Source organism: Poromitra crassiceps (assembly GCF_964638095.1).
Source record: "Poromitra crassiceps genome assembly, contig: HAP1_SCAFFOLD_1371, whole genome shotgun sequence".
Classification (NCBI taxonomy): domain Eukaryota; kingdom Metazoa; phylum Chordata; class Actinopteri; order Beryciformes; family Melamphaidae; genus Poromitra; species Poromitra crassiceps.
Window position 1 is genome coordinate 1 of NW_028151040.1, and position 11,976 is coordinate 11,976.

General features: G+C 43.5%; 1 protein-coding gene across 1 annotated transcript; it reads left to right on the forward strand.

Annotated features, from left to right (window-relative positions):
* Positions 1-393: 393 nt before the first annotated feature.
* LOC310771844 (leucine-rich repeat-containing protein 45-like) lies at positions 394-11,525 on the forward strand (the record flags this gene model as incomplete). The annotated part of the gene is made up of 12 exons (XM_083664356.1): positions 394-506; positions 872-930; positions 1,640-1,717; positions 2,626-2,761; positions 4,604-4,681; positions 5,839-5,950; positions 6,065-6,135; positions 6,743-6,835; positions 7,051-7,143; positions 8,976-9,149; positions 10,457-10,604; positions 10,737-11,525. Coding segments are annotated over 12 exons (1,358 nt in total), but the record flags the coding sequence as incomplete, so codon positions are not given.
* Between the last annotated feature and the right edge of the window lie 451 nt (positions 11,526-11,976).

Genomic DNA, 11,976 nt, shown 5'->3' on the forward strand with positions numbered 1-11,976 from the left:
CCTCTACACTCCTCTCTGCAGTGAATGACCTGACTCTGACTTACCTGTCTCTACTGTCCTCTACACTCCTCTCTGCAGTGAATGACCTGACTCTGACTGACCTGTCTCTACTGTCCTCTACACTCCTCTCTGCAGTGAATGACCTGACTCTGACTGACCTGTCTCTACTGTCCTCTACACTCCTCTCTGCAGTGAATGGCCTGACTCTGACTCACCTGTCTCTACTGTCCTCTACACTCCTCTCTGCAGTGAATGGCCTGACTCTGACTTAACTGTCTCTACTGTCCTCTACACTCCTCTCTGCAGTGAATGACCTGACTCTGACTCACCTGTCTCTACTGTCCTCTACACTCCTCTCTGGCCCTGACCCTCTCCCATGGTCCCCCCTCTCAGAGCAGACCATAGAGCATAACTCAGACAGACAGTCCAACCTGAGAGAGAGCCACAGCAGGACACAGGTTCTCAGCAAGGAGATTCGGATCCTTAAGGACCAGAAGGGACAGCAGGTAATCCACAAACCAACGCATTTACATTTGGAAGGTAGTTACACCTGAAACATTTGGTCTTTTCAGAGCTGTGTGACTGGTGCAGCTTTCAAGCTTTTTTCTTCAAGATTAGCTGGATTATTTCATTCTTTTCATCCCCCCCCCCATTCAACCCACAGCTCTCATATTATTATTATTAATGCCTTGATAGGGGATATTAATGATTGGTGCCTGAACGCCCCCGCATAAACTTTGCACAGTTTTTGCTTTGAAAGGTTGAGTTTAGAACCAGCCTATAGCTTCGACAGCCACAGCCACACCAATACAACATGAAATAATGATGCAATCACATGTGTTGTTTTTCTTGTTATTTCTCCTGCTGTCAGTTCCTAAACCTGATGGATACCATAGACAGGCAGAGGGAGGAGATGGGCCGCTCCAGCAGGTCAGTGGAGGTGGGACTTGATAAAGAAGGGCTGTGGGTGTATGAAATGCGAACCAAAGAAAGCTCCTGGCTTCTGCTATGCCTCTGCTTGGCCTCTGCTTGGCCTGTGCTTGGCCTGTGCTTGGCCTGTGCTAGGCCTCTGCTTGTAGCCTGGGTAAACCCAGGCTCCACGTGACCTCTGAAACTTACGCTACAGGCATAGCCTGTGACGTCACGTTGAAGGCTGGGTTTACCCAGGCTAACACTGAAGTGCCTGGAAGCGCAGATAGTTTCCTTTTGGCGCCCTTGTTAACAGATTAGACTGTTCAGACTGGCCGCGGCGGTGTGCGCCCTGCAGCGGCAGTTTGGGCATCTGGTCTATTTTTTGGCGTGAGCCGCGTGCAATTGTGTGCAGCCAGGCAGGAAGTCAGTACAAGTTGTGACCGGCGCGGAGCAAGATGGAGCGTGTCTGGTGTGAACGGCCAGGCTGCTGCTCAAGCTAAATTTATGCTTGGCTGCGCTTTCGGAGTTGGTGTGTTTCCACCGTAATGTGGAAATCGAATGTTCTCACATTCAGTAATAGGCAATTTTTCACAAAGTAAATGAGCAATGCTCAAAAACTACAAAATGGTGAATATTTGGCGAAAAATTGAATTGTTTATCCAAAACAAATGCAGCATGATATTTAAAAAGCATCAAGCCTATGTTTTGTTTTATAATACCCCATCAGGTCCACCACTATGCATGTCGGCCAACTCCAGGAAGCGCTGAACGAGAGGAAGTCTGCTGTCAACTCTCTCACTGCCAAGTAATCATCTCTTCTTCTTTTATTCAATATGCAGCCAATCAAGAGCTAAATGTATTAGATATTAGATAGTCCACATTATTAATTCTTAATCAGGCGCTCCGAGGGACGACTATTATTAGCTACTAAACAGACAGCCCTGGCTCTTATATTTATTCTTGCTGACCCACATACTGTTGTCCACTCTGTCGTGTTCTGTATGTGTACACCAATCAGGTATTTGCATGCTGTTGCTCTTGTATCTGGGATTTTCTGCAAACAAATCAATGTTAATATCTTGAAGTAAGGTAAACCACTAGGCATGCAATTATAGATACGATAACCGATATTAACATTTTGCTCATCGGACCGATACAATATACTAAAAACTGAGTAACAACGCCCGATACCGATATGATTGCGGATATATCGTGCATCCCTATAAACCACTGCTGCACTAGTACCAAGAAAATTAACAAGCTGATTTGCATTGGAAACAAATGAAATAATCTTTTACTTAATCGTTTGTCAGATCTTTCACATACACACTAGATACCACTTTCAAATGAGTTTCATGCTCTGAAGCTTATGAGTATGTACATGTATATACTCAATACTATAGAGCTCAACAATGACCACCTACTTGTTCGCAGCTCGACAAACCCCCCATTTTTATCTTTTGTTTTTGCTCCAAGTGGTCCATTTTATGGTCACTCATGATTCAGTAGCTGGCTGGTTGGCTTGGTTCCAGGCTTAAAACTCTTTATATCAGGATTTTTCAAAACATCTATGGAGAAAATGAATGGGGAATTCTATTATGGAACCGGAGCTTCGAAAATGTGGGCGGTCACTGTTGACTCAATACTATGGGTGGGACCATATATCGTCGCAGTACAATTCAAAATCAATATAAAACAATGTTTTGTGCACAGACTGCAGATGATGGAGGCCGCCCTCGCCCTCTCTGAGCAGAAAAACCACAACTTGGGAGAGCTGCTGACCCGCGTGAAGACAGAGAAGGACGAGCAGAGGGAACGGCAGAGCAGAGAGAGGAACAAAGTGCAGGAGGTATGGAGAGAGCGGAGATGGACTGGCCAGCCAGCGCTGCAAAAATGGCCACCTTAACAAGTCATTTAGCCTCATATTCACTGCAAGTTTGCCTCGATGTCACACCAGTCAAGAAAATAACATTATCACTGGTTTTTGGCAAAACATCATTTTAATAACATTTCACAGGATTCAGGCTGTCCGTGGGGTCTTAAAAACTATTAAAAGATGATTAATTAATTAATTGAGTGAAAATTAAGGCCTTAAAAAGTATTAAAAAGTCTCCATTTTATAGCTATTTTCCCCTGTGTAGTATTTTGGTTTAAAGAGTTTGTATGCTAAATTTGCATGAATTTATTTATTTTGCCCCTATTTTGCTCTTTTATTTAGCATGTTACTGTCATGACCTTTAATAAACCTTACGACCCAGTCTAGGGGTTGGATCGCAACATACAATGTGACACTGGAAACCATGAATCGTATGATTTTATTGTCACATAGTACAAAAGTGACAATAGTGATGCTGGCTCGCCAACAAGCTAACAACAACAAGCAAGCTAACAGCCTAAACTGAAGGCCGAAGCCAAGGCTAGAAGACAGCATTGTTACGAGCAGCTAATACATGGAGTCGAGTCCAGCACCGCAATAAACAACAATAACATACCAGAGAATTAACAAGTAGATAAATAAGTTTGCTTGCAGTACACGGCTGTTGGAAGAAGTAAAAGTGAAGTAAAGTTTATTTGTATAGCCCTAAATCACAAGCATGTCCCAGAGGGCTTCACAGAGAATAGTCTAGCTAATTCTAGCTGACACAAAAGTATGAAATAAAAGGATGAGAGAGCAGCGGCACAGGTCAGCAAGCTAACTGCATCAACAGGAAATCCAAGGGTGTACGGTTAGTGCACATAGTGTGATAGATTCAAGTTCAAGTTCAAGTAGTTTATTTGTCATATGTATAATACAATGTATAAATACAATTAAATTCTTTATGCTCTGAGCACCCTCAGCCTTACACACACAAGGACATGGTCACAAAGACCGACAGAAAAAGGGTGTAGACCTACATAACTATGTAGGCTACACGTGATACAGACATGTCTGTACACAGTGCGTGTAGACGTAACACAAACCACGATACAGTACAATACAATAATGGTGCACAACAAAGTGACAGTGCGTTGCAGTGTGTGTGAGTCAACTGTTCAGCGGCATTCCATGCCTACCAACACGAGGGTCGCAGGTTCGATCCCCCGTGTTACCTCCGGCTTGGTCGGGCGTCCATACAGCCACAATTGGTCGTGTCTGCAGGTGGGAACCCGGATGAAGGTTGTTCAGGTTGCTGCACTAGTGCCTCCTCTGGTCGGTAAGGGCACCTGTTCGGGGGGGAGGGGAACTGGCAGGAATAGCATGATCCTCCCATGCGTCATGTCCTGCTGGTGAAACTCCCCGCTGTCAGGTGAAAAGAAGCGGCTGCACATGTATTGGAGGAATGTGCTAGTCTACAACTCACCCCCAATCGGCAGAAGGGGTGGAGTAACAAACGGGACAGCTTGCCAGGCAATTGGCCACATACAATTTGGGAGAAAACGGGATGGAAATCAGGAATAATAATAATATATACATTATATATAATAATAACAACAATAATATAAGAATAAGAATAAATGCAAGGAAAAAGACATCACAGTACTGGACAGAACAGAAACACCACAAAGATCAAAGATGGAGACTAAATAAAGAATCATGGTTTATCACTTGGGTTATGAGATTACATGGTTTGTTATAATGGATGTTTGTTTTGCAGTGAAACATGTTATTAACTGGTTGGTCATAATATCATAATTGCTCTCCATCTTGTAGGAAAGTGTGCTCAGAGAGGGCAAGCTCCTCAGGGAGATGCAGAACATGACAGAAACCAATGTGCAACTCCGAAACAAGGTATGACCATTGTGTTTTTTGCAGGACGTCCTCACAAAGAAAATGACAACATTGGTCGATTTTCAAGGTGGAATGCGCCCTCTTGCAGCCGTGCGAATAAGTGCATACATTTTACATGTAGTGCATACACCAGAGTCGGGAGCTGTAACCAGGAAGTAGCGGCGACCTCTGGCGGTCTTTAACAGTCTGATATTGAAATTGCTCGCTGACACGTAACACTTGGGACAAACGTCGCAGCACGTCACGGGAAGCGTCGAGCAGGAGCCTGGCCATTCACACCAGAAGCGCTCTGTTTTGCTCCGCGATGGCTCTGCGTCGGTCACAACTTGTACTGACTTCATGCCCACTCGCGGCTTGCGTCAAAAATAGGCCAGACAAGGAAACTGTCGCTGTAGGACGCGAGGCGGATGCTTCTGGTGTGTCCCCGCCGTAAGAGTGAAGGGGTGGGATTGGTCGACTGGTAACTTCCTTGTCTTTCAATCGAGAGGACCGGGTTCGCCAGCCAACATGTTTCGTTTTTAACAGTAACCTAAACCAGTGGTCCCCAAACTGGGGTACACGTACCCCTAGGCCTAGGGGTACGTGGAGCTACTACAGGGGGTACTTGAAAGAAAGGAGAAAATGTAAGAATAAATCATGAAAATGTTAAAATAAATCTGCTCAGGAGGCACTAATTGCAACTCTTTCACTCCATTTCTTATTTTGTAATGTTATATTCTTCAAAAGGTGGGTTATCATTCATTCATTGCATCATATGCTATAGTTTTGTCTTGCAGTATCCCAGTAAATGGGATACTTGGATTCAGAAATCAGGGAAAGGGCGTACTGAAGGCAAAAAAGTTTGAGAACCACTGACCTAAACCATAACAAAGTTCTTTTAGTTGCTTAACCTTACCCAAGTTGTTTTAGTTGCCTAACCTTAACCAAAGTTGTTTTAGTTGTCTAAACATAACCAATGTTTAAACATAACCGACATGACATTTTCAAATTAACCGACGCGAGGCGTATCACCTGCACACAGCGTTTTGCTCATAATTATGTCGTTTTGGGAGTCATTGGAAATCGACCAATGTTGTCATTTCGGTATGAGGATGTATTGGTTTTTCTATGGTTGACTCGGTCAATGTGAGCCTCGTGTCTGTGTCTGTGTGTGTTAGGTGGAGGAGACGGAGCGCAGGTGCAAGTCTCAGCAGCAGCATATCTTTGAGCTGAAGCAGGAGCTGACCAATAGCACAGCGGAGCTCAAACTACGACTAGCGCAGGCAGAAGGTACATGTAACACACACACGCACACCCTTGTTTTATTCCCAAACTCACACAAGTACAGGCCAGCTTTATCGCATGAAAATGAGGAAGTGTGTCTTCTATGTCGCTCTCTAATAGACCGTTTGGAAATGGAGAAGAGGCGGTCCAAACAAGCCCTGGAGGACATGGACAGTCTACGCCAGAAAGAGGTGCAGCCCTGCATTTTTCTCTCTTCACATGTAGCCTAATATTCCATTGGTAATCTCTCTACTGTAATAAGGCGGAGTGGCGCATACAGTTGTCAACTGAAAATCACAGCAGCAGGATCTCTTGTCGAATCGCTAACACCTTACAAGTAGGGTCACTAAATTAAGTGTTCGTTAATGCTAAATAAGAATTAGTAAGCATGAACTCACCTTTAGTTAATGCTAATTAACTAACCCTAACCCTAACCTAAACTATTAAATAATGAATGGGAAGTTAAAAGAAATGGCTTGCCACCTCTTGCTTGCTTATTTATTTATCAGGCTGTCTTTTCCTCCCCTCCTTCAATAGACCCTTCTCAAGGGGCCATTTTGTGTCGACAGGGTAAACACAGGTGCAAGCAAAACACTAATGAGGGTTTCAAACTTCCATGATTGGAATTTGGAAACCGTCATTAGTGTTTTGCTTGCACCTGTGTTTATTCTGCCTTTTCGACACAAAATGGCCCCCGTGATAAGGGTCTATTGTAGCTGGATGCTGTACTAATGATGTAGTAGGATTTAGTAATCCTAAGAAACAGTCAAACTTTTTTTCTACATTTTCTTTGTGCAGGTGGACCATGTGAATCGCCATCTAGAAGAGAGCGAGAGAGCGCTGCAAGAACGCATCTTCAAACTGGAGGGACAGCGGATACAGCTGGAGGAGGTCAGATCTTGGAAAGAATGTCCATGTAAAAAAAGTTAAAATAAAATAAAACCCACAGTAGACCAAACACACAAAAAATAGTGAACAAAGTAGCTTGTTGTAACAGACTATACTTTTTTTGGGCTATATATGAACTAATGTCTAATTGGGATCATTTCTATAGAGCAAAATAAAGTATGTACCGGTAATAGGAAGTGTGTGTGTGGGTCTTGCAGGAACTGAGCAGGGCGAAGGCAGCATGTGTGACAGAGCGGGCCCAGGCAGAGGAAGAGCTGGCCAAAGTGCGCGCTCAAGTCCGCCTGGAGGAGGTGGGTGGTACTCTTCGATTAAACAAGATGAATGAAACTTTTTAAATGTTGCACAAAAAAAAGGCTATTTAGGTGCTTTCCATTGTAATGACATCTCAGATACCTGGCGGTGATGATGGAGGTTCCTGTTATGAAATTTGACTTGTCATTTTAAAGATATTTATAAGCCCATACAGTACCAGTGAATTGACATTCACCTCGTTTTTGCAAAATATCGCCGATATGCAACCACACAACGTTACTATTTTTAGCCATTTGGGATCAAATAAGCCATACGTTCCCACTCTTTGACAGCGGCGCTCACCTCCTTGCTCGTGAAAAAATGTAAACAGGAAGTTGACAAAAGGCTACCGCTGAGAATCATGGGAAACGTAAGTCCAGGAAAAAGGTGAATAAGTCAGATATTGCACCGTTGTTTATCGATCTATAAGCAAAGCTATGGGACAGAAATGATTACACAGTTATTGCACAGTTAACACATTTCACCAAAGTGTTCAAATGAAGTGATTAAGTGACTGGTTTAAGTGTTCGTCAGAGTGATGGCCTGTGGGAAGAAACTGTTCTTATGTCTGGTTGTTTTGGTGTGCGGTAGTCTAAACCACCTACCAGAAAGGAGGAGTTCGAACAGGTCATGTGACGTTCAGTGTGAGATGGGTCTTTGATGATCTTTCCTGCCCGTTTTTTGACTCTAGAGGAGTACAAGTCCTGGATGGAGGGCAGGGTGGCACAGATGATTATTTCTGCAGTCCTGACCGTCGGTGCCAACCTGCCCTCCATCCAGGACTTGTACTCCTCTAGAGTATTCTGCAAGGTAATGCGGCTATCCCTTGCAGCTAAACTGAGGAGGGACATCTGTGAATTCTATTTCCGGCTGGCTTACGCTGTTTTTCTGGGTGTAGCTTACGCAAATAGCGTAGCACAGAATCAGATGCCGTGCAACTGTATAGCAGCCAGGTGCTCATAGAACGTTTGAAAAAGAACATTAACCGTTAAAACAGGTAGAAACAATGACTGGGTTTTTCTTAATTTACACTAAAATAATTTGTCCAAAGTATGATCTAGGTAACTACTCTCTCTATGAATCTTCTCAGTTGACTCAGAGCCGTTGGTTTTATAGGGTGAGGGAAAGGTGTGTGTGGGGGGGGTCTTGGTCCTGTAGAATCAAACTGTTCAAATGATCTCATTTGAAAAAGTGCGTTTCAACCAGTAGAGGGCTAGTCTCTTAGAACAGACAAGTTGGCTTCCGCAATTTTCAAATGCTTCCACCATACCGTCTGTACTTCGTGGGGGAGAATCATGCACCAACTGGAATGGGAAGTAGAAAGGCGGGTTTTCCGCTCGTTAGTCCAATCAGAATCGCAGAAAGGCGGGTCTTCCGCTCATTAGTCCAATCAGAATCCAATATGCCGCATTTTTCGTGGACACACGTGTCGTGATTGGTCGGATTCCGTCAAACTTCTTTCCTGTCTGAAGGTTTTTTCCCAACTTCCTTGTGCATGTTCTGGGGGTGTAACGTACAGACTGTGTATAGCTGCATTCGCCGGATGTAGATGAGACAGTCTGTTTTAAGAGACTAGTAGAGGGCAGTCTCTATGCATGAAAATTGTAAAGTATGTAGAATTCAACATTTTCGACTAAAATGTTGAGATTTTGACCAGAATCCATCAACAACACTACTAAATTAGCCATATACATTGGTTTAAAGCTGGAGGGGAAGAAAGACATTTAACATTTAATAGTTGACCACTGAAAAGATGTGGTGACTCCCCCTGCTTTAGAGAGTTGCTAACCCTTTTCGTTGGTATGGCTCCCTCCCGGTTTCCCCTGAGCAGCAGGAGCGCGTCGCCTCCCTGGAGGAGCAGCTGCGCTCTGTGCGTCAGTCCCGTGATGAGGTGCAGAGTCACTGCTCCCAGCAGAAGCAGACCATCGCCCATCTGCAGGCCAACACCGGCCAGCAGAGCGTCCAGATCGACGGCTTACGACGCAGGATAGACCAGCTCCAGCAGGTCAGCACCATGACCCAACCTCCGCTTCTATAGAGCAGCTCCAGCAGGTCAGCACCAGATAGAGCAGCTCCAGCAGGTCAGCACCAGATAGAGCAGCTCCAGCAGGTCAGCACCAGGCCCCAACCTCCGCTTATGAAAAATGGGAGTCGACAAACCAATGGCTACGTCCACTTTTTTTTTCATACAGTCTATGGTCAGCATCCACCTGTTGCACTAATAATGCCTAATACCTGAGGCAGCTGTTGTCTGAAATGCTATTCCTCATGGACGGAGCACTATGGCTCACTGAACTTCCAAACAAGTTCATATCCAAAAGTTTCTGTGGTCAGATTATGGCGATGACTGATACTGTAACTGTTAAGATATTTGGTCATTGTAAGAAATAGACGTAGGCCACTAAACTATCAGCTCAGAACCGCATTGGTCCTGAATGTTCCTCTGATGTTTCCAGATACATTTCAGAAAACATCCATCTTAATGAGTCATTAAGTCTCATGTTCAGTCTTATAATGTTATATTCACAGTTCAAACTTCACACTTAAAGCCCCCCTTCAGTGTATTTTGTCATTTTTAAGATATTTCATGTGTTGGGTTTTGCCCTGGTCTGTTGATTACCCACAGTGTTTGCCAGTGTATTTTGACAAATAACCTCATTTTGGGGGGGAAAGAAGAAAAAAAGAGTTGCATAAAGAAAGTAAATTCTCATAATAGTGAGATTAGGCTATATTCTAGGAAAATATCACGTTTCACAAGAAAGAATTCAGAAATTCAGGGACACTTAAGTCAGACATCAAGACATACAGACAGCAACGAACTGCAGCGCCAAAACACAGTTAGCAGTACAGCACTTGCGCGCCTCATGGCAAAAGAGGAAGTAACGTCGGTTATACTCTGTTGAATTAAACTATGGCAGGAGGCAGACTGGTGGTCAGTAATCCAAAGGTTATTTTAACAGTTAGGAATTAAATAAATAAACTATGGCAGGCAGACTGAGGTGCTCAGTATTTCAAACGTTATGTCAACAGTTAGGAATTACGATTAAAATGGAACAAGCATGGGATTAGAGCTGTAGGCCTCTTTCCTTTAGGATGTAGAGGGGAAAACAATAGTGGAATTTTACTGATAAAAGGATGTTCTTCTGGAGAATTCAGATCAGTGGCCATTAACATTCTGCCAATGGGGTGAGATAATTGTTTCTAAAATATGAAGACTCAATACTTGCCGATGGACACTTTTCTTCCACTATAAAGGTCTCAAGTGTGCGATGAGGATGTCTGGGTGTTGACCAGCGGGTGTTGTGTTGGCAGGAGTTGTCTGGTAAGGACCAGGAGAAGGTGGCCGAGGTGAGCCAGGTGAGGGTAGAGCTGCAGGAGCAGATTGGACATTTGCAAGCTGAGCGGACGGCACAGGGCGGACTCCGAGAGAAGATCAGTGCTCTGGAGAGAGAGATGAAAGGTGCTCAGTTTATTTATTTTTTATTTAAAAATATATATATATATATATTTTTTTTAAGTATGGAATTTTCAAATGGAAAATGTGTAGGAAGGAACCCTGCATTTCTAACGCCGTCTTGTCCTGACCCTGCAGTACTGAGCAGCAGCCACCGCGAGGCAATCCTGGACAAAGAAAGTGAGCTCTCCTCCCTGCTGGAGAAGCTACGGCTGCGTGAGGCGGAGATCCAGAGGATGAGGGAGGACGAGGCCCAGAGAGCCAGCTACCTGCACAGCGCCATCCTCACCTACGTCCAGGGCTCGCCACTACAGGGCCTCTACAGCAGCCCCAAGAAATGACCTGCAATCCTCAGCCACTTCAGCTTTCACCTCTGACCACCAAAAACATCTTCAAATCGTGTCAAGAAATGAAGGTCTTGGAATTTTGAAATTCAAACTGTGTAGGAATCCTGTCCTCCGGCCCATTTACTGCAACTCACCAGTACACATTTACATACCTGCCAACATTAGGCTGTGAAAAAGATGTTGAGACCCGTCCAAATTCAATGTAGTGCAGTCTGGCATTGCTCATGTTGTGTTTATATAGAACAGTGACAATGTTTGATAGACGTCGGAACACAGATTTGATCCACTTGAGCCTTTATTTCATATCTATCAAACAAAAAATAAGACTGTTGCTCCTCTGTGGCTTATGCAGAGAGCAATTAAACCAATTGACAAAATGTAATTTGCTGTTTTTTGCAATATTTGTGGAAGAACCTCCTATTTTCAACAGCTGATGCAGTTTTTTTTGTATATGAATTGTTGCTTTATATCTTGATATTGTTTCAGAAAATCAAAGATTTCATTATTCCCTTGATATATACATTTTTCAGGTGCGTTTTTACCATTTTGCAGTATGTTTTAGATTATATTTGTTTTTTTCTACCAGTAAAATAATAAAATGCAATAATTTCTGTATGATTTCTAATTATTTCACTTATGTGTGATTCATTTAGCTGGTAGAGGCTAATGTAGTTACATTTGCCTGTTTTACAGATAACCGTATAATATCTGGTGTGGTGTGTAGATGGTGTGGGGATGGATGAGGTCACTGAGGCATCTTGGAATTGCAGCCAAAGAGGTTTAACTGTCAAGATAGTAACTTCCTGTTCCAGGCTATGGCATCCTTTGTCTACTAGATGTTGCGCCTGCACACATGTTGAGGTTCAGATTATAGGGGGTTTTGAAAGCTGATAGCAGTCTTTTTAAGTGATGTCATTTCTGGGTTTTCAGATTCTATCAAAATAGTTTTTTTTTCCTCTCTATGAAAATTAATGGGATTCTTGGATGCCGTTTGTCAATTGCTCTGTTTTTGTTTAAATGGGTGAAAATAA